The 22,660-nt window shown below is 54.4% G+C and overlaps 1 protein-coding gene across 1 annotated transcript in view; it reads left to right on the top strand.

The window, feature by feature from the left end:
* The window catches only part of LOC122691268 (proto-oncogene tyrosine-protein kinase receptor Ret-like), a 49,157-nt gene extending 27,533 nt beyond the window's left edge, over positions 1-21,624 (top strand). Inside the window, 16 exon segments of the mRNA XM_043897920.1 lie at positions 673-868; positions 2,150-2,349; positions 4,476-4,734; positions 5,449-5,574; positions 7,094-7,204; positions 8,020-8,142; positions 9,094-9,359; positions 11,844-11,991; positions 13,412-13,519; positions 14,711-14,925; positions 15,008-15,130; positions 17,250-17,320; positions 18,591-18,728; positions 19,776-19,854; positions 19,856-19,879; positions 21,353-21,624. Coding sequence (XP_043753855.1) covers positions 673-868; positions 2,150-2,349; positions 4,476-4,734; positions 5,449-5,574; positions 7,094-7,204; positions 8,020-8,142; positions 9,094-9,359; positions 11,844-11,991; positions 13,412-13,519; positions 14,711-14,925; positions 15,008-15,130; positions 17,250-17,320; positions 18,591-18,728; positions 19,776-19,854; positions 19,856-19,879; positions 21,353-21,532 — 2,367 coding nt within the window. The 3' untranslated portion in view covers positions 21,533-21,624.
* The last annotated feature ends 1,036 nt before the right edge of the window (positions 21,625-22,660 follow it).

Genomic DNA, 22,660 nt, shown 5'->3' on the forward strand with positions numbered 1-22,660 from the left:
GCAGGCTGGCGGGAGCAAGGGGAGGGTCGGGGTCGGATATGCTGTGGTTGCCTGCTTCTCTGGACACCCAGGGAGCAGGTTTGGTGGATGGATGGGCAAGAGGAAAGCACATGGAGTAGGGAAATGTCCCATGAGCCTGGCGGGGCAGCTCCATGGTAACACTGTGGAGCTTGGCCAGGAGTGAGAGCAGAGATGACATGTGGCTTTACTCAGAACCCCCCTCATGACCCCATCTAGCCTGGGGTACAGAAGAAGCTGTAGGAGAGCATTCTGGTGGACACTGTGCTTAGGTCCCAGCTCTGTCATCTGTCACTGCATGACATTGAGCTAACTTCTCCACTGTGCGGGGCCCAGCTTCCTGGAAGGAGAGTGGGGGTGCCCACTCTGCACTGTGGGGACCTGAATGAGGTCTTCCACAGAGCACCAGGGCATCTGTTCTAACCCATAATCATGGGAAGTCTGGAGATGCCATTGCACCTGTTGCAGAGGTGAGGTGCAGTGGCCCAGGAAGGGTGACAAGCAGGCTGGCTGGGGGCCCCTTGCAGCTTGAACCCTGGTCAGGCTGTCCCTGGAGCCAGCTCTGACCGCACACACCTGATCCACCTGCAGGGCACATGCCCTCCTATGGGCTCTGGCTTTTGGGGCCCTGACTGGCCCCCATATTCTTTGCAGGGCACAGTGGTAGCCACGTTACGTGTCTTCGATGCAGACGTGGTGCCAGCCTCTGGGGAGCTCCTGAGACGGTACACGAACACGCTGCTCTCTGGGGATGCCAAGGCCCTCCGGACCTTCCGAGTGGAGCACATGCCCAATGAGACCTTGGCCCAGGCCAACGGCAGCTTTGTGCGGGCAACCGTGCATGACTACAGTAAGAGGGGACCAGTGTGGCCTGACAGGGCCCCCTGGGGAACTGGCGACCTGCTTTCCTTGGGCAGGGCAGCACCCTGCACAAGTAGACACCTGTCCTGGCCCTCTCAGCCCCAGGTGGCCACCCCTTCCAACCCTCTTCCCAGCCTTTGTCTCTGCTGGGCTCACCTTGGCCACCTTGGTGGGTGTTTACAGGCTGTCCTTTCTCGCTGAACTGCCCCAAGGCCAAGGCTGACCCTGGCAGGACCCCCACCACACTACCCTGTGCTGACCACGCCAGGGCTCACCGCAACCTCCTAGGTGCCCAAGTGCCCAGGGATCCTTAACCACCCCCCCCCCCAGCAACTCTCCACTAACAGGAGTTGATGTCCAGTAGCAGCTCTGTGCCCTCAAATTGGAGGGTTCTGGGATGACTGTCCTGTCTGACTTCTGAAATGTGCCCACCCTCAGGGCTAAGCACCACGTGCCCCCAGGGCTCACCTGCAGGATTGGGTGTCCTCATCAGTTGCCAAACCTCCCCACCTCCCTCGCCTGCTCTCCTGCCTATGTTTTGTAGGATCACCTTTCAAATATGCCACTTGTGCTTGGATCCTTGTTTGGAGGCCTGCTTCTGGGGAACCCAGGATCACTGGTGCCTTTACCCCTTTCTGCCTGACCTAATCCTATTTCCTGTCTTCTTCCTCACCAAGCTCTGATGACCTCTATTCTGTGCAAGGGAAAATGTCATCCTTGCCCCTGCACACTCACTCTGTATGCCATGTGCACCCAGAGATCCTCGCCTCCTTTGTACTCCACTAAATGGGGATCTTAGCCTTGGCACACGGTGACTGCTCAGGAGTGTGGAAGCTCCTGGGTGCTTGAGGCCTGTGGAATCTGAGGGTCCATAGGAGGCTGGTACTGTTGCGAGAAGTTCTCAGGGGCCAGGACGGTCTTTCTGGGACCTTGCTGGTGGTGGTGGTGGGTCTTTACCTGTGTGTCCTTGCCCTGACATGCATCTTTCTTATACACATGCACACACACACACACCTCACTGAGGTTACCTCCCAGCTGAGGAGGGTCTTCTGGGCTCAGCTCAGCACAGTGACTCACATTTAAAATATTTCAACCTTAGTGCCTACAGCCAGGTCTGTTGTCTGTGTACCGTGTGGGTAGAAGTACCTGTTGTCACACGTATGCCCATGTGTCCAGGGAATGCTTTGCAGGGGAGATGTGCAGCATCGTGGGGCAGTGGTCTCCACCCTGGGCAGGGCCCCTACCTATCATCACATGCCTCCACCTGCAGGGCTGGTTCTCAACCAGAGCCTCCCCATCTCGGAGAGCTGGGCTGTGCAGCTGGCCGTGCTGGTCAACGACTCAGACTTCCAGGGCCTGGGGGAGGGTGTCGTCCTCCTCCACTTCAATGTGTCCGTGCTGCCCATCAGCCTGAGCCTGCCCAGTGCCTACTCCTTCTCCGTGAGCCGGCGGGCCCACCGCTTTGCCCAGGTGAGCTCCTGGCCTCTTGCCAGCCTGGGGAGGGGAATGGAGGAGCAGGGACTCCCAGGATGGGGTCACATGGGGGACACCACCTCCCTGAGCACACAGAGTGGCCCTGGGGAGCAACAGGCACAAAGCCAAGGAGGCTAAGGCCGTGGGAGAAAGGAGTGGGGCTGGTGGGCTTTGTGGGCCCCTCTTTGCCCTCTCCCTTCTCAGCATGTTTACATTTTTTACTAATGAAAGAGCAGTGCCAGTTAAATCTATGCTGACTTGGAAAGACATTCCTGGTGAATGAAGTGGGAAAAGTAGTTTGCAGAAGTATTGGTCTTAGGTGGCTCCATATGTTCAAAACCAAGTCTTCATTGCCAGAAATTTCCAAGTGTGCAAACATAGGCATTAGTGGAGACCTCTGCAAGGAAAGACAGGAAGTGCTTCTATTTCCTACTTTCCTGCAAGTCTGTTTGCTAGAGCTTATTTTGCATTTGTCATCAGAAAATAGTGATTAGAAGTAGAAAAAAAGGGAAGTGGTAAGAATTCATCAAAAGGATATAAGGGATAGATAAGAGTGATCTCTTTTCCTCATATCAGCCAGTGTTTAACGTTTTGGTGCAATTCTTTCTAGAATGTTTCTCTGAAGCACTTTTTAAAGTTTACTTGCAGTTATGGCAGGCATGACTTAACATACTGCATTCTCCTAATGGCATAGCTGTGGCCATGTGCCCTTTAGAATATCCCATTTAGGGTCATCTCCTAATTAGGACAGTGGCTTTGCCAGTTTCTGTGGTTGGTTCCCATGCCACCTCCGCTCCTGGCAGCCACTTAGGACCCAGCACAAGAAGAGCCACATCCTTGGACGTGGCCAGGCCACCCCACTTGCCACCCCCGCCAGGCCTTTCCTGGAAGCAGAGGGCAAGGCTGGTGAGAGGTGACGAAGCAGGGGGCCCTGAGGGGTGTCCAGGGGGGCTGAGGCAGGCATAGGCATTGCCAGGGGTGTGTCAGCAGAGCCAGGCAGTGGGGAGGGTGATGAGGGCTGAGTGGGAGTGGGGTCTGAGAGGGCGGGCCCTGCCAGCCTCTGCAACACCGCCCACCCCTGACGACTAAGTCTTTCCCTGTGCCTGGACTCACGAGGGTGCAGAGACCCGAGTCTTGGCCCAGCCTTACACACACTGCTGTCTCTCACCAGCCCCCCCTTAGTATTCATGATTATAAATTGAAGGTGGTGATCTCAGGCAATTTTGAGGATCACAGGAGAAAGTGGAAGTGAACCTGCTCTGTACAAGGAAGTGCTCGGAGCCTAGGAGGTGGTTTTGTTGTGGTATGAGGAGTGGGCTTGGTGGAGCCTGGCTCTGCCCTGGGCCTGAGCAAGGCTGAGCAAGGGCCTGGCCTGTGGCTGCAAGCAGGGGGCCCTGTGCCATCACTGCCGCCAGGCCCGCAGCCCTCGACCTTGACTGGTCAGAGCTTCTGATCTCAAGCCCCAGCAGCCCTAACTCCACCTTGGGTGGTGAGGGAGGGAAAAGGAGAGTTCAGGCCCCAGTGACCACTGTGGCCATGAGGCATCCCTGGAGAAGTATCCCTTCTCTCCCAGGGGTTCCGGCCCAAGTCTCGGAGGAGGCTCCAGGACCTGGGTGGGACAGTAACCCTGCTGTGTGAATTATGGCCCGGGTGCTGTGCTCTGGCTGACCAGGCAGGTGACCCAGGCAGGACACTGAGGATGGACCCTAGTGGTGCCCAGAGCACGACGGCCCCTGCCCAGAGGGGAGGGAGGTGTGTGGGAGGCATCCAGGCTGCCTCTGTGCCCAAATGAGGGAGCAAGTGAGGGGTGAGCCGGGCAAGCCAGCAAGCGCCTCCCTGGAGGGCCAGTCCCTAAACCAAAGCCCGGCACCCTGTGTTCTTTTCACCTCCGGCTCCCAGGAGCAGGGATGAAGGGTGGTGTCACGGTCTGCGCAGGGCCAGGCCAGGCCAGGCAGGCAGATGGGTCTGCAGATTCCAGGGGCATGGAGGATGGGGAGATTGGGGGCCACCATCTCTGGGCTGAGTGGGAAACTGTCCTGGGACTCAGCTGGCATGGAGCCCCTCCAGCCACTGTCCCAGGTGGTCTACTCACCTGGCTAAGGGTTCCGTGATCCCATGCCTAGATTGGGAAAGTCTGCGTGGAAAACTGCCAGGAGTTCAGCGGCATCCAAGTGCAGTACAGGCTGCAGCCCTCCAGCGCCAACTGCAGCGCCCTGGGGATGGTCACCTCAGCTGAGGACACCTCGGGGACCCTGTTCGTGAATGACACGGAGGCCTTGCAGCGGCCCGAGTGTTCCCAGCTCCAGTACACAGTGGTGGCCACCGAGAAACCAACCCACCAGCAAGCCCAGGCCCTGCTGCTCGTTACCGTGGAAGGGATGTGTGAGTGCCCGGCTGCGGGAAGGGTCAGGGTGGATGGGGCGTGGCAGAGCCTCGGGCTGTTCCTGCAGAAGGGTGCCGTCCTATACCCCGTCACTGACCAGTGGGCTTTCTTGAGCCTCCTTCTCTGTAAGATGAGAAAACAGCGCACAGCTGCACTGGAAGGATGATGGGGGAGGTATGACACAGTTTAGTCCAGTGTGACAGCATTGTGGGTGGCCGCTGCTGCCCATCGCCTCTGTCAGCAGGACCTACCTGTGCACTTGTTTTAGGGCTGCCAGGTACAATATAGGACCCAGGTTGAGTGTGAATTTCAGGTAAACAACAAGCAATTATTGTGGTGTAAGTACATCTCGTGCAGCCTTTGCAGTGAATTAGAAGACAAACTCCCCTATGTCCCTGTGATATTAGGGCCATATTTACACAAAGCAGGTATTCACTGTTCTCTGAAGTTCAAGTTTAATTGGGTGTCCTGCGTGTCCCTGGATGAGTCTGGCCACCTCCCATCCCCACTCCATACTCAGCCCCTTAGCTGCCCCTGCTGTGTGACTATGATGCCACCCCTCCCCCAGCAGCCCCCTCACTACCCTGCGCCCCCAGAGTTTAGTGACTGCCTCCCCTCTGGGCTCAACTCGGGACAGCTCCAGCCAGTGCTGCCTGCACCCATGGGTGCCCATGGCAGGCTGGCCCCCCATGACTGCTTTCTGCCACCCCTAGACATGCCTGAAGAGCCTGGCTGCCCCCTGTCCTGCGTGGTCAGCAAGAGGCAGCCCGAATGTGAGGAATGCGGTGGCCTGGGCTCTCTGACAGGCAGGTGCGAGTGGAGACAGGGAGATGGCAAAGGTAGGCCCTGGGCAGAGCCAGGCGGTGGGGAGTGTGATGGGGGCTGAGGGGGAGTAGGGTCTGTGCATGCAGGCCCTGCCAGCCTCTGTGACACCCCCCACCCCTGCCCATCTAGTCCTCCCCTGCGCTTGGTCCCTGCCGTGGCTCCTGATGCCAGGAGAGGGTGGTCACGAGCGCAGGGAACAGAGAACCTTCCAACTGTTTATCACCGATGGGATCACAGGTGCCTGAGACTGAGCTCGCTCTGGACTTGAGAAGGTCGGGGCCAAAGTTGAGATGTGTGTGTTTTCTTTTTACTTTATTCTAAAATTCTGAATTTCTGTATTGGTGCCTAAACCAGATGGTAATTAACATGTATATATCCATTTCTCTACCCATATACACATAAATACATGTGCAGTTGTGAATGTGAAATTGAAAGTGTTAGTCGCTCACTCGTGTCTGACTCTTTGGGACTCTGTGGACTGTAGCCCACCAGGCTCCTCTGTCCATGGAATTCTCTGACAAGAATACTGGAGTGGTAGCCATTTCCTTCTCCAGGGACTGTCCCAAGCCAGAGATCAAACTCAGGTCTCCAGCATTACAGGCAGACGCTTTACTATCTGAGCCACTATATTCACCCAATGCCTTCTCTTTTTTTTTAACTTTTTATGTTATATTGGAGCATAGTTGATGAACAATGTTGTGTCAGTTTCCAGTGTACAGCATAGTGATTCAGGTATACATATACGTGTATATATTCTTTTTCGAATCCTTTTTCCGTTGAGGTTTTTATAGCATATTGAGCAGAGTTCCATGTGCTATACAGTAGGTTCTGGTTGGTTATTTTAAATATAGTGTGTATACATGTGTATCCCAAACTCCCTGACTATCCCTTCTCCCCACTCTTCCCCCATTCACCCAATGCTTTTAAACACATAGTTCACAGACACTTTTCGAAGATCTCTTGGTAATATTACTGTGCATCCAAGAAGTGGAGGAATTAAGGTAGACTACACTGTTGACATGTCATTTATGGTTGGCTTTACTTCATGAAAACACAAACCTTAAAATAATTCAAAATATCCAAAGTGGTCTTCAGAGAGGCTCTACCCAGGAGGTCCCAGCCCAGGGGACATGGACCCAAATAGGAGGGACCTGAGCAGCCTTGGGTGTGGACAGTAACTGGCTGCCAGCTGGGCCCACCAATCTGAGGGTCCCACCCACAGTGCAGCCTAGAGAGGGTCCCAGCCTCATCTGGTCTCTTCTGGCCTCTCTGATGTGAGCCTGGCACAGCTCTGGGACTGCCTGGCTCCTCTGGCCCCCACCATCCTGGCTGCCCTGTACCTCAGGGATGCCCTGCTGGTAGGGCTCTGTGTGTGGTTCTTCTCTGCTCAGATCTCAGTTTGCTCTTCCTTGCAGGGGATGGGGTGGGGTACAGGGTTGACCTGGAAGGCCCTGGGGTGTGACCCTCCTGGCTCTGCAGTCTGAACAGGGCAGCTGCTCCCTTGTGGTCATAACTGCCCACTCTGTGTTGTAGGGATAACCAGGAACTTCTCCACCTGCTCCCCCAGCATCAGGACCTGCCCCGATGGACACTGTGATGCCGTGGAGAGCAGAGACCCCAACATCTGCCCCCAGGACTGCCTCCGTAAGCAGCCCGATGAGCCTGCACCGTGACTCTGAGCGAGCAGGAGCCTGATTGGGTGGGGGGAGTAACAAGCTAAAGGGGCTTGGACTCTCACCTGCATTTCAGCCAGACCAGCCAAGCTTCTGGGTTTTGCGTGCTGAGCCCTTTCCTAACATTTTTTTTTAATAAAGGCGCTCCTCCCCCCAAATTAGAGCTTGCTGGCTTGACCCACACCCTTCCAGTGTTGCTCTAGCCAACTCATGGGGCACGACTCCCTGTCCCCCGTTTTGCTGACTGCCAGCTGCCCCCTCTGCCCCTTTTCTGCTTCTGAAAAGTAACCAAGTGTGGACCTTGACCTGGGCCCAGGGCAGCCTGTGGGTTCCTCCTCTCACCTGCTGCAGCCAGGGAGCTGGTTTGGGGGCTCATCATGCTGCAACTGGGGCTTCCCAGATGGCGCTAGTGGTAAAGAAACCCACCTGCCAATGTAGGAGATGCGCAGGTTTGATCTCTGGATTGGGAAGATCCCCTGAAGAAGGGCCTGGTGACCCACTCCAGTATTTTTGCCTGGAGAATCTCATGGACAGAGGAGCTTGGTGGGCTACAGTCCACAGTGTTGCAAAGAGTCGACCTGACTGAAGCGACTTAGCACACATGCATGCATGCTGAGGCTCTTGCCTGGGGTGACCTAGACTTCTGATCTCACTGTGCTCCCTGGGCGTGAGAGTGCTGACATCAGGTGGGGAGGGGCCTCTCATGATCCTGTCTGGTGGTCCTGGCTGGCCAGGTCCCCCTGGAGGCTGAGAGTGGGCTGCTGAGTGGGTGGTATCTGTCCTCAGGGGGCGGCAGCATCATTGGTGGGCACGAACCTGGGGAGCGCCGGGGGATTAAAGCTGGCTTCGGTATCTGCAACTGCTTCCCTGAGAAGAAGAAGTGCTTCTGCGAGCCGGAGGATAGCCAAGGTGCATTGGGGGTGGGGGGGGTGGGGGGCACAGCTGGCCGGGATCCCCACACCTCCCTGAGCCTCCAGGGAGCAAGGGAGAAGATTGCAGGAAGGAAGAGAAACCTAGGAGATCTTCCTCCTTCCCTGGGGTCTTGGTTCCCCCATGTGTGCAGACAAGGAGCTGGCTCAAGGCTACTAAGACTGCCTTGTGGCCCGAAGTTCCTTTTTTTTTTTTTTTTTTTTTGGCAAGGCTTATGGGATCTTAGGTGCCCAACCAGGGATTGAATCTTGGCCACAGCCGTGAAAGCTCCTTGTCCTAACTGCTGGACCACCAAAGAATTCCCTGGCCTCAAGTTCTATAATAAAGATTGGGCTGGAAAACTAGTTATTCCACCAAATAGCTCAGCATCTCCTCAGACTGTGCCTGTGTAGAGCCTTTCCTGGGCCTGTGGCATTGGCCAGCTGGGTCCCCCCTCCCAGCACCCTCCAGGTGCTTCTTCTAGAACAGAGGGGCCCCACTGAACACATGGGGAGCTTTTCTGGCATTTGGGTGGTCATTGCATGGCCCAGATCCTGGGCCACTTGTCTTTCCTCTCCACTATATATTGAACATGAAGAAAATACAGAAGATATTAGGAATGCAGGAGAAGAACTTCTCCCACCCCCCGGGCCCCTGGGCCTCTGGCTTCAGTGCAACGTTCCAGGGTGGGGGAGGTGCAGGGGTGCACAACCTCTGGTGTGTGACCTCAGGCAGGATGTTTATAAATGCTCATTCCTTCCAGAAAAGGGCAATAATAGTCTCTTGTAGCAAAAACATACAGAACAGTACCTGCCATGGGTCAGGAGTGTTGGCAGGCAGCTCACAGTCGGTCACAGCAGCCACTTCCTGGCTGTCACAGGTGTGGCTCTGTTGGGTATTGGGGGTCCCCCTTGTGGGGTGTCTACTCTCACAGCCCCTACTCGCCTGCAGACACCCTGCGTGATGACCTCTGCTGCACAGTGATCACGGCAGCTGTGGTCTTCTCCATCGTATCTGTGCTGCTGTCTGTGCTGCTGTCCACCTTCTGCATCCACCGCTACCGCAAGAATGCCCACAAGCCGCCCATTGCCTCGGCTGAGATGACCTTCTGTCGACCCGCCCAAGCTTTTCCGGTCAGCTACTCCTCATCTGGTGCCTGCCGGCCCTCTCTGGACTCCATGGAGAACCAGGTCTCAGTGGACACCTTCAAGATCCCGGTGAGGTTCTCCATGTGGCAGCAGGGCCAGGGAGGCAGCCCTTCCAGGTAGCCATGTGGGTAGCCTCTGGTCTAGGGCAGCTGGGGAAGGAGGGGGGGGCAGAAGGGGCAGGGCCCTTGGGGTTGTTGCATCCTTGCCTGCCAGGAGGACCTCGTGAGCTTCCAGCTGTCTTCTAACCTCCACCGAGATGTCTTTCAGGGAGGGCAGAAGGCAGGGGTGGGGCAGAGAGCGTGAATCAGTGTGGAAAAGGATGGGTGTGGATTTAAATGACTGAGATCTGGGCCATTAGGCTCCAAGGAGAGGGCAGGCCATGCTGTACCCACCTAAGATATCTCCTACGGAGGCCCCAAGTGCTGGAGGATGCAGCCTTGGGGGAGGCCCTGAGGAGGAGTGTGTGGGTTTTATTCTCAGAAGGTAGGACCACCCTAGGGCTGGAGGCTGATGTTCTGCCTTCATTTCCACGGGTCGCTCTGCTGGGGAGTCTGTTGGGTAGGAGCCCCATGATGAAACACTGTCCCCATCCAGGCGAGAGAGACTGGCAGGTGGGGGGCCTGGCCGCAGCCAGGAGGGGATTCTGTCTGTGGCTTGGAGAGTGGGGTTGCTGAGAGGCCTCTCAGGCACCATCAGGGGAGCCTGGCCCCAGGACTCTGTGACTGGCCTGCCAAGAGGGGAGAATCAGCCCAAGCCTCCTCCTCCATGGCATGGTCTGGGCCTGCAGTTAGTGTGGGAGGCTCAGACACCACCTCCTGCCCGGCCAGGCTGCTCCTCCGCCTGTCTGCCCTCCAGTGTTTTTGCTGAGGAGACTGAAATACTATGGGGACTGGGGGCTGGAGACCTCCCACCTGCTGAGTGTTTGGAACCAGCAAAGTCAGGAAGGAGGCCTCTGTGGCCACCACATCTGGGAATGGCCCTCGTGGCCCAGGGACGAGCCATTTGATTCCCTTATATGCCCTGACGGTTTGTGCTGAGACACACAATGAGAGAGGTTCTTCTGTGGGGGGGGGGCGGGGCACGGACCACTTTCAGCCTCTAGCCCAGAGTGCAGAGAAGCCAGAGCTGGGCCAGAGGCCCAGGACCACACTGACCAGCTCTGAGGTCTTAGACACATTATTCGACCCTTTGGCCTTAGTTCTGTCTTACATAACGTGGGGAGGACACTTTGGGGTTTTAGCACTTTTAAAGAGAAACAAATGAGAGATATCCCCTCTTAGCCCAGTCTTTATGTGCAGTCAGCTGTTATCCAGTGCAGTGTGGACACCAGGGTGGTGGTGACTCTGTTGTCACCTTTGAGCCTGACTATGGATTCTTGGTAGAGGAGGAAATGGCAACCCACTCCAGTATTCTTGACTGGAGAATCTCATGGACAGAGGAGCCTGGCTACAGTCCATGGGAGTCAGACACGACTGCCTCTTTTGCAACTTAAAGAACAAACAACATGGGTTATTGGGGAAGCTGAGACACCAGGACACCTGGGGAGCTGGCTGGAAGGCGCCCCTGGCCGTGGTGCTTAGAGGAGCCTGCCTCTGCTCCCAGACGTAAGAACACAGGGTTCTGGTCCCTGGGGGGGGGGGGGCAGTGGGTCACCAGTGTGTGTCTGTGGGTTAGGCGAGCCTGCCAGGCACATCATAAGCAGCCCATGGAGCCATGCCCACACCCAGCCACAGCAAGACTTGGGGACCTGGGCATCCAGTGCTGACGGGAAGGCAGGTTCCAGACAGGCTTCAGCATCCCCAGAGTTCAGGTCTTCGAGCCAGTCTTGGGGTCTGGGAAGACCCCACCCCAGAGGGGTCTTCAGTGGGCATGGTGTGTTGGGAAGGCCGGTGTGTGCAAGTTCTGGCCAGTGGCTGGGCTGTGGGAGGAGCAGACTCTTCCACACATTGTCAGGGAGGGATGGGGGGGTACCTGAGGGGCACAGTGGTAACTTTCTAGAGGCTGCCACACCAGGAAGGTGTTCTTGACACCCCATCCTGTAGCTGGGAGTGCAGGGCTGGTAGGCAACTGGGGCCACAGCTGCCACTTGAGTTCTCTTGGAAGTCCTGGAGCCTGGGCCACTGTCAGTGCCTGGTGTCCAAAACAGAGGTGGTGCCATGAGGCTTGGGCCTGAGTCCCAGGGAAGAGGCTGTGGTCCCCCTGTGAGCACCTGTGGGTGCTGAGTAAACCCTGACTCTCTCACTGGAGATACCAGGCCCTGGGCCTGAGGTGGCCCAGGGCATCTATAGTAGATGGAGGCCAGTGAGGGTATGAGCATACGGAGTCCAGCCAGTCTGTGGCAACACCTGCCTTCCTGTGGGGGGACGCATCTTGTCATGGCACCTCAGGGCCTGACTGTGGGGTCTTGCCCTTGGACATGGTGACTGTCACCTGTCACTTCAGGTGACAGTCGGCCGTCTGCACACGGAGCTTGTCCGCCGGCTCTTGCCTTCTTCCTTTCTTCTTACCTTCGCCATCTCTCTTCCCTCTCTTTTTCCTTCAAACCCAATGTAGGAGGATCCCAAGTGGGAATTCCCACGGAAGAACTTGGTGCTTGGACAAACTCTGGGAGAAGGTGAATTTGGAAAAGTGGTCAAGGCCACAGCCTTTCGGCTGAAAGGCAAAGCAGGGTACACGACTGTGGCTGTGAAGATGCTGAAAGGTACGTGCCCAGGCAGTACACAGGGGGCTCTGCCACTCACACCTGCGGGGGCCCCAGTGGGTGGATGAAGCCCTTATGACAGCCAGGACTCTGGCAATCAGCCTGCTGCCTCCTGAAGAACCAATACGCCTCCCCTGCTCTTCTTGAGTGGCTGCAGTCTAGGGACCTCCACCATGGATGATGTGGGCTGGTGTGGTCCCTGGAGAAGCAGGGTAAGACATTCCTCCCTTGAAAGCTTTCAGAGCCATGTTGCTTGTGTATCAATGTTGGGTAAAGATCCGAGTTTAAATTAAAAGCCCTTAAGTTCAAAACCGACAGCTCTCCCCACCTCAGTCTGCCCCATTAATTTCTTTCGCCAAGCGTCCACTGAGGTCCTGGTGAAGAGACCACCTGTAAGGACTGGCCCCTGTCCCCCAGGTCCCTGCCTTTCCCAGTCCCCATCCCCCCCAGCCCTTAGTGGGCCAGCACTGCCCCAGTCTTAGCACATGCTGGGTATCCTCACTGCTGCTTCTCAGCAGGGACTGGGTAGACAGTCCTCTGCCATGGCTGAGTTCTGCCTCAGCTTGACCAACTGAGGGCCCAGTGGCCATGTGATGGGCACATTTTAGGCTGATGCACTCTGATGTTCAGCAGTCGGGGAGCCATGCAGTGCCGGGTACTTTTGTGTACTTACCCAGGCCCTCAGACTGGGGTTGCCCCTTGTCTATGAGACCCCAGGCCCTAAGAGGGCACAGTGAGACTGGCCCTGGGTCACTCATGTGTGGTCCAAAGGGTTCCAATGCCCCATCTTGCAGCTGTCTTCTCATTTCCAGACAAGTCTACAGCCAGAGGCAGTGGCACAACTGGGCAGTGGGATGTGGGGCCATGACCCAGGAGGACAGTTGGCCAGGAGACCTCCACACCCAAGCTCCTGAGCACAACTATCTCTGCCCTTGGAAAACACACACTCAGCATGGCAAGACGACTTCTGTGAAGTCTCATGGCCTTCACCTTTCTCCAGGGCCTCACCCCCCTTTGCCAAGTGCTTGGTTGGCAGGTGTTTGGGGACACCAGGGAGTCCCTTTACCTCCCCAGAAGGGTTAATGAAGGGTTAACGCCACTGTCTTTGAGAGATGGTGATTGCAGGGAAATAATGCCATTTGCATGCATAGCCCAGCCCAGAAGGCTTTCCATGGAAAGACTCTGCTCACATGGAAGTGCGCTCCTCTGGTTCTTACTCCCTGTAGGCAATTGAGGCCGCTGTTGACCCTCCCATGGGCTGAGAGTAGCTCCAAGCAGTGAGGTCCTGGCAGGCCTCAGTCTGAACCTGAGTAGGATGTCTGGGAAGGAGACAAGTCTGTGTAGACCCCTCGTTTGCGCCTGTGACCCAGCATGGTGGTAGCAGGGACTTTGTGACCTGCTTTGTTTCTGTGCATTTCAGAGAATGCCTCCCCAAGCGAGCTGTGGGACCTGCTATCAGAGTTCAACCTCCTGAAGCAGGTCAACCACCCGCAAGTCATCAAGCTGTACGGGGCCTGCAGCCAGGATGGTAAGACCAGCCGGGGACTAGCAGCTGCTGGGCACAAGCCAGGGGCTCTGGGCTGCTCCATTCTGCATTCTCCCTCATCCCCATCCTTTTCTTCTCTGGCACCTGTCCTCTCTCTTCCTGGAAGCATGGTTTCTCTGGCCCTTGCCTGAAACTTGTGTGTCAGTGGACCATGAGGGCTGCCACAGGAGTGTTCCCTGGGGTCTCTGGCGACATCCTGGTTGTCAGCACCCTGCCCCAGGCCGAGCCCTTAAGACAGGGAAGTCCAGAGATGAGCAGTGTCTCCTGGGCACCTACTAGATATGCCATAACCTCCAGGTGATCTCAACCCCACCCCAGCCTGGGGTGGCAAAGGCAATGGCAGATCATTTTTCACATAAGAGCATTTTGCTCTATTAGTCTTCCAAAACTGCTTTGCCACCCTGGGGGCCTCCCACTTTGTGTGTGTGTGTGTGTCTGTGTGTGTGTGCATGTGCGCGTGGGTGCATGTGTATTTCGGGTGTGAGGGAGATGGGAGGCCGACAGGGAGAGAGCAGCAGGGGCACCAGTAGCACTCAGGGCCGGGCCTCGGGGAGGACTGTGGCCTGAGAGCAGGCAGGGCAGGGAGAGGGTGGCCAGGGGCAGTCCAGAACCTCTGCCTCCATCAGCTGTCCCCAGGCCATACTGTGGCAAGACCAGGGGTACAGAAAGTTCCTGACATCCGAGCAGCAGTGGTTATCTCCCAGGGCAGCTTCAAATGCAGTGACTGCTTGCCCTGGACACCCAGGAAAGAGGTTGTGGTCAACTGTCCAGGCAGCTGGCTTTGGAATCCAAAGCCCCTGCAAGATGGAGGAGCTTCCCAAGTGGCACTAGTGATAAAGAACCTGCCTGCCAATGCAGGAGATGTAAAAGACTTGGGTTCAATCCCTGAGTCAGGAAGATCCCTTGGAGGGGGACATGACAACCTACTCCACTCTTCTTGCCTGGAAAATCCCATGGACAGAGGAGCTTGGCAGGCTACAGTCTATAGGGTCACAAAGAGTCAGACATGACTGAAGTAACATAGTGCTGCAAGGTGGAGAGCAGAGTGATGGGAGAGTGAGCTGAGGCTTGAGTCCTCAGGCTGCTGGAAGCGATTGCCCCGTGCTGGCCCAACTTCTGCCTGCCCAGGGTCACCTAAGCAGCCAGCCCACGTACCTACTGCTCTGCCCCTAGGGCCACTGCTCCTCATCGTGGAGTATGCCAAGTACGGCTCCCTGCGGGGCTTCCTCCGAGAGAGCCGCAAGGCGGGACCTGGCTACGTGGGCAGCGGGGGCAGCCGCAACTCCAGTTACCTGGACAACCTGGAGGAGCAGGCCCTGACCATGGGCGACCTTGTCTCCTTTGCCTGGCAGATCTCACAAGGGATCCAGTACCTGGCTGAGATGAAGGTGCGTGCCGCCCCAGCCCCGCGCCCCCTCCGCCAGCGATTGGCCCGGGGTTCAGGGGTCCCTGCTGTTGTCTTTTCCACAGCTTGTCCATCGGGACTTGGCAGCCAGAAACATCCTGGTAGCCGAGGGCCACAGGATGAAAATCTCAGATTTTGGTCTGTCCCGAGATGTTTATGAAGAGGATTCCTACGTGAAGAGGAGCAAGGTACCAGGCTCTGGGGTGTGATGGCCTGAGGGCAGAGGGCATGGTCAGGGAGCCCACAGGGTGGGGACAGATTTTGATCTGAGGAAGATAAAGCGGGTTTTTAGAGTGCAAACTTCCAGTCCTCATCCCCGAACTCTTTCCTAGTCCTGGGTCCCCAGAGACCCAGAGTAGGACTCAGTCTTGAGCCTGTTCCTTCTCTTCCTCACAGCCACACGTGCTGTTTTGGAGCTCCCTGCTGGGAGTGGGGTTCCTGCAGCTTCTCTCACTTTTCATCACTATCACTTCTAAAGGTCACCCACCACTGCAGAAATAACAATCTTCTTGTCTGCAGTTGCTCCTCTCACTGCTGCAGAGTGAAGGTCACTGTTTTACTTTCTGTGTAACTTTAGTCCTTTGCTTGGGGAAAAGAAATGAATTAAACCCAAGCTTGCTAGTCATTCTTTACAGAAAGGATTGAACCACTTTACAGCAGGGTATGCTCCTGGTCCAAGGGCCTAGGAACGGCTGACTAAGTGAGTTTGGAAGGCAATCAGGAGGATCCTGGAGACAAAGTCCAGAGTTACAGTGTAGAGATTTGGGAAGCTTTTTCCAAGTCACTAAAACAGGTGGTTCGGGGACCTTCTTGGGAAACCTGGTTCCCTGGTATGGTCCCCTTCCCTGTGACATTGGTCTTGACTTTCTTGGTGCTGCTATCCTCCCAACCCCTTTCTAGTAGCCTCCCTGTGACAGACTAGACAGGGAAGATCACAGGCCCCCTCAAGACACACAGCTAAGCTGGCATTCAGAACAGATGCTGCTCAAAAAGAAAAACACAGAAAGCCACGACATACACTTCAGCTTTGCTCTGAGGGGCGAGTGAAGCCCAGGTGCTCCTGGGGCTGTGAGGATGACATTTGATTTCTTGTGGGGTTTCTGTTGTGACAGCACATCTTAGAAGTGCTGAAGGGGAAGTGGAGAGGGGTGCTCCCTACCCCGTGGAGGGGGCTGGATGGAACTTCCTGTTGATGCACTGGTCCTCGGGAAGGCCCTGTGTCACCCAGCAAGGAAGCACAAGGTGCCCAAGCTCGGCCCCTGAGAGCACAGCCTGCAGGTTGCATTGTTAGAAACACACACCCTCGAAGCAGTCACACTTCATGTAGGGTATGAATCCTAAATAGTACTTTAAAAAAAAAAAAAGAAGTACAATAAATGCATTAAAATCCAAAGCAAATGCCTTTTTTTTAATTGATTGTGCCTTGATGCTGACCTGTTTGTTGTTGTTTAATCGATCAGTCGTGTCTGACTCTTTGCGACCCATGGACTGTAGCCCAGCAGGATCCTCTGTCTATGGAATTCCCCAGGCAAGAATACTGGAGTGGGTTGCCATTTCCTCCTCCAGGGTATCTTCCTGACCCATGGATCAAACCCGCATCTCCTGCACTGCAGGTGGATTCTTTACCACTGAGCCACCAGGAAAGCCCGCTGATCTATTTGTACCAAAAAGCTATTTCTTAAGTTGCATTAGAAAGGATTTGTTAGGTTGAACTCCAGCCTCTCCATGGTGGAGGACAGTCTTTTAGAGGATGCTAAAAGGGCCCTGGGATAAAATAAGGGAAAAATCAGACTCAAGACACTCACATTGATTTCTTCGCTCAGAGCTTCTTAGAAAGGCCTTTAGTGTGTTCATTTGTGTCAGAAATTCCCAAGATGGAAACACTGGATGTTGGCTTCCCAGACCCCTTCACCCTCAGAAATCAGGGGAGATCTTGATGGAAGTGCTTCCAGCCTACCCACTGGGCAGCACCCAGGGTGCAGTGCCCCTGATCTCCCGAGAAGTGACCACAGTGGGGCCTGGCTTGCACTTAGCATCAATTCCTTGGGATGTGGTGCATGACCAGCACACCTTGTATAGCTGTGGGCAGGCCGACTGACTCCCTCGGGGGTCTCAGCCAAGCCTAGGAAGGCGGGGCTAGGACTCCAGCCCCTGTGAGGCTGGGCTGCTGGCCTCTACCCAGGAACACACTGGAGTCATTACTCAGTGTTCCCTAAGAGCTGAAAGAGCCTGAGATGTGTCCCCCACACACACCAGTTCCTAGGATCTCAGAGCAACGTTAATGCCTTTCTTTCACTCCTTCCTTAGGGTCGGATCCCAGTCAAGTGGATGGCCATTGAGTCCCTCTTTGATCATATCTACACCACCCAGAGTGATGTGTGAGTCTGGGTGTTGCCTTCCTGGGGTGGAGGTTACATGTATGCACCTGTCTGGGCAGCTCTGCTGGGGAACAGAGTTGCCCTGAGTCCCTGTCAGCTCATTCCAGCCGTCCAGAGTGACCTCCCCAAACTGGGGGGCTGTGGATGGGGAAGCTTTGTGTACTCACACAGCAAATGGCAAAGGCCCAGGCAGTAGTTCTGAGTGCCACGGTGGAATGCATGAGGATGTGAGCCATAGCTGCAGCCCCCTTGCCTCCCCCACCTCCCCTGCCCTCTCTTTGGACATCTCAGTGACACACAGTCCCAGCTGAACAGTTCCCTCTCTGTGAGCCTGAGTGTGAGCGGGCTTCAAGCAGGTCCCTGGAGACTGGTCCCCACCCAGAGACAGGTTTAGGGTGGAGTGACCTTGAATGGGTTTCCGGTACCCAAACTGCTCCAAGACCAAAACTCAAGTCTTCCAAGTCCAACTGCATTCTCAATTGTTTTGAAAACCACAACAGACTTGTTTCCAAATGTTCTGCTGTAAACAGCCTTGCATGTTTTAAATAAAGTAGGCTGTGAAAAGGCAATTCTTAAACAGTTTTAACAGCTGTGTTCTGATTACCAAGTGGACTGTAAAACAACTGGAAATGCAGGGGAAAGCATAATGAGACTAAAAGTCAATGGGGCCCCACCATCCCAAAATAACTACGGCCAGCACTCACAGGCCTTGCCTAGAGTTGTCCGTGGCATGCAGGCATTCTTTATTACTGTAAACGGGCTTGTGTGATAATGCTGTTTTGTGATGATTTTGTCCCCACTTGACAGTAAATTTTCCCTCACAGTTGATATTTTCCCATTGCAGTGTTTTTTCCTTTTAACATCTTATGAAAATTTCCAGGCACACAGAAAAGGTGAAGGGGTTTTGCAGAGTGCCCTGGTGCCCTGTGGCCTCAGTTTGACCTGCTTTTCACTGTGCTCATTTGCATTCCCTGTGCCGTCTCTGATGCTACAGAGCTTCACCTCAGGGGTCAGCCACCTGCCCTTTTTGGATATGGGGGCTGAGCTTGGGCAGCAGCTTGCCAGGGGGTTGGGGCAGGGCAGGCAGACACCTGGTCCCGCCTCCATTCCACTTCCATCTGTCTGGTCAGCCTAGGCTGAAACTGTGGGCACTTGGACCACTCTCTGTACAGGGAACTCGGGTCCTGTTGCTGCTCAGGGGGAGGATATCTGGGGCGCTGAGGATGCCACAGACTCAGTGCAGTCGCTCATTGGCCCTCTGGTTCTGCAGGTGGTCCTTTGGTGTCCTGCTGTGGGAGATTGTGACCCTGGGCGGCAACCCCTACCCTGGGATTCCTCCAGAGCGGCTCTTCAACCTTCTGAAGACAGGCTATCGGATGGAGAGGCCAGACAACTGCAGCGAGGAGATGTGAGCATGCTTTCTCTGGTCCAGCCTCCCCAGCCACTGACACTCCAGGTTTTGGAGGGGTGGGGTCATGCACACTCATCCTTTCCCACTGCTGGGCAGCCCTGGGTGCCAGCCCTAGGCGAGCTGGGCAGCTGGAAGCAACGGGCTAAGACAAAGGCACAGATGACAGAGAACCACCCTTGGGCATGATGGCAGATGCTGGGGACCCAGATTCCACTGGGGGCTGGGTGGGCCTCCTGGGGGGACTTACAAGCTGAGGGGGAGCAGGACCCCAGGAGAGGTGGTGGAAGGATGAGGGAGCAGCTTCAGTCTAAGGCTAGAGACCTGTCCCAGGATGCTTGGGGAGGGGCAGGTAATTCAGAATGGCCCCAGGGGTACATACAGGGGAGCGCCCAAGTGGAGACACCAAGGCAGACAAAGAGCAGGCAGATGGCACCTGGACTTCAGCTCGAGGGCACCAGAATCTTCTCATCAAATGGTGGTTCCATCAGATGATCCTTGGAGAACAGGTTGAGAACACATGAGAAGGGGGTCGTCCATAGTTAGACACACACTGGTCCATTCATTCTACAAAGTCTGTCATGCACCTGCCATGTGCCTGGCTCAGGGCTGTGGGAGTGCAAGGGTGAGTAGGTGCTGCCTCCCTGGGCACCCTAGACTGGCAGGCACAGGCCCAGCACTCACCCACAAGGTGGCCCCTGCAGCCCTGCCAGAGCCCCAGGGGAGGGAGGGAGGGAGGTGCAAGACAGAGTGTGCTTGGCAGGTTTTTGTGTTCATACACAGTTCATCCTTCATAAGAGTTTTAAGGACTGGCATTTCTGCGTTAGCTGCCATAACAAGCATGGCTGGACCACAGCGCCAGACACTGTGAGCCCCTGCTGACCCATCATACCCTGGCCCAACTCAGAGAAGGATGTCAGTGACACAGGAACAGCTTTGGGATTTTGGACCAGAGCCTCTGGGGCCCAGGTGCACTGTACTGGGTGTGGTGGTTGTGACTGGGCAATCCTTGCTGGATTGTCACCACCCACCTGTTTGTCTCACCAGGTACAGTCTAATGCTGCAGTGCTGGAAGCGGGAACCAGACAAGAGGCCAGTGTTTGCCAACATCAGCAAAGACCTAGATATCTAAGATGATGGTTAAGAGCAGAGTGAGTACCCGGAGCCAATCCCTGGTGCCACTTCCCTCACCCCAGTTCATGGAATTCCCAATACAAAGGCAGAGTGCGGCTGTGCAGAGTGAGATGGTCATGTCGTCTCCTGGTAGGGGGCAGGGCAGACTGGGGGCAGGGGGCGGGGCGGGCACGAACCTTTATCCTTAATCCAGGCCTCTTGGACTTCTTGAAATTAGGGAGAAACCAGGATTTTTACCTTGACACTTAGGAAGAGCCCTCCACAGACAGGGGTGGGAAGAAGATATGCCAAAGCCAAACAAAATTATTTTCAATAATGGAACTTGAGGAAGTAAAGTTGGAATGAATGTGTCCTAAATTCAGATTCTATGAAGGGTCTGGCTAGGGGTGGGAAGTGAAGGGAGCAGTGGAAACTGTGACAAATAGTAACCTACCAGCTGGCTCTGAAGGACCTGTTACCATAGACAATGTAACCTGTAGGAATAAGAGTGCCAGCATGCCAGGGCTTTTTAAGGGATGTTTATGTTTCCCAGTTTTTATAGCAATTTCCAAAAGCTCAGTGTGGGCCAAACAACATATCTGTGTGCCTCCAGTTTACAACTCTAGGTGATAGAGGAAATCAACACAGTTTTCACTAATATTGATTGGGCAATGGGCTGCCTCCTGTATTCTGCCTTAGATGCTGGGGATGCAAGTAAAGAAAATAGACACAGACCTTGCTTGCCCTCTGGTGGTTTCATCCTTAAATTGACACAGTTACTGAAAGTTGTCATTTCTCCAAACATGGAAGGCAAGATGCATGGACTGGGCCCCTTGGAATAAAACCCAACCTTGGTGTATCGTTTGGGCACATCCTATGATTTGCCCTAAACAGAGGTAATAGCTGATGCCTACAAACAGCTTTCCTAGAACAGTGCTGAGAACCAGCCAGAAACACACTGGAAGCATTCTTGACACCTTTAACCAGGGCAGTGGAAGTAGCCGGTCCTCACAAATCATCCTGCTTGGGAGCTGAAGCCTCTAGCAGCATCTTATGCAAAACCCACACCGATGACTCAGATTTCTTTGTCCTGACTTGATATTGGAGATGGCAGGAGTGCCTGGAGGGAAGCCAGAAAGTGTGGAGCAGATGGGGAATGTGTCTTGGCCTTCCCACATGAGTCACGGGACTGCAATCCCAGAGCCTCAGGTTTTATAAAAAGGCCTGTTCTCCAGTGCTGGGCCTGGTGCCCCTAGCGCTGCAGAGAGAGGACCAGAACAATGAGGGAACACATTTCTGCCTCCAAGAGGTGATTTTCTGTGATGAGGACCAGAGGCTGGGGGAACTCATGCTGACAGACCTGGCCAGGGGCTCAGATCTGGCGAGAGGTTGATAGGTGCGGGGTGGGACTCGGCTGGGGCTTCTGCTATCAGGCAGGGCGGGGGTGGGGAGGGGTGGGCATGTCCAGCAATGACCTGCTCCAGGAGTGACCAGGTCTCTCTCCCTTCCAGGACTACTTGGACCTGGCCGTGTCCACCCCATCCGACTCACTGTTGTATGATGATGGCCTGTCAGAGGAGGAGACACCCCTGGGGGACTGTAATAATGTTCCCCTCCCTCGCACCCTCCCCTCCACATGGATTGAAAACAAACTCTATGGTAGAATTTCACATGCATTTACTAGATTCTAGCCACGTTGTTCCTGCTCTCTGCACTGTCCTTACTCTCTGTAATGCTTTTTAAGAGTGTTTCTGGTTTGAATGAAACCAAAGTCTGCTCTGAACCTTTTTGTTTGTAAATGTCTGACTTTGCATCCATTTACATTTAGGCATTTTTTTTAAAACTATGTTTTTTTTAAAGGATGTGAAAATATGTGTGATGATCACATTGCCCAGCAGCTTAAGATGATAGAGGAGAGGGCGGGGCAGAACTCTCAGGGGATTTTTTTTTTTTGGCTCCTCGCATTTTTCACACCTTTTCATGCTCCTCGCATTTTTCACACCTTTTCATGCTCCTCGTGTTTTTCTTGTTTTTTTTTTTTTTTTGCTCCTCGCATTTTTAACACCTTTTCATGCTCCTCCCATTTTTCACACATTTTCATGCTCCTCGTCTTTTTTTTTTTTTTTTTTGCTCCTCGTATTTTTCTCCCCTTTTCCTGCTCCTGGGATTTTTCACACTTTTCTTGCTCCTCGTATTTTCACACTTTTGATGCTCCTGTTATTTTTCACACTTTTCTGCTCCTCGTATTTTTCTGTTTTTTTTTTTTTTTTTTGCTCTTCGTATTTTTCTCCCCTTTTCCTGCTCCTGGGATTTTTCACACTTTTCTTGCTCCTCGTATTTCCACACTTTTGATCCTCCTCTTATTTTCCCCCCTTGTCTGCTCCTCGTATTTTTCTTTTTTTTTGCTCCTCGTATTGTTCTCCCCTTTTTCTTCTCCTCGTGTTTTTCCCACTTTTCTTGCTCCTCGTATTTCCACACTTTTGATCCTCCTCTTATTTTCCCCCCTTGTCTGCTCCTCGTATTTTTCTTTTTCTTTTTTTTTTTTTTGCTCCTCGTATTCTTCTCCCTTTTTTCTTCGCCTCGGGTTTTTCAAACCTTTCTTGTTCCTCGTATTTCCACACTTTTGATCCTCCTCTTATTTTTCCCCCTTTTCTGCTCCTCGTATTTTTCTTTTTTTTTTTTTTCGCTCCTCGTATTGTTCTCCCCTTTTTCTTCTCCTCGTGTTTTTCCCACTTTTCTTGCTCCTCGTATTTCCACACTTTTGATCCTCCTCTTATTTTCCCCCCTTGTCTGCTCCTCGTATTTTTCTTTTTCTTTTT

The sequence above is a fragment of the Cervus elaphus genome, unplaced genomic scaffold (assembly GCF_910594005.1).
Source record: "Cervus elaphus unplaced genomic scaffold, mCerEla1.1, whole genome shotgun sequence".
NCBI classification, from domain to species: Eukaryota; Metazoa; Chordata; class Mammalia; order Artiodactyla; family Cervidae; genus Cervus; species Cervus elaphus.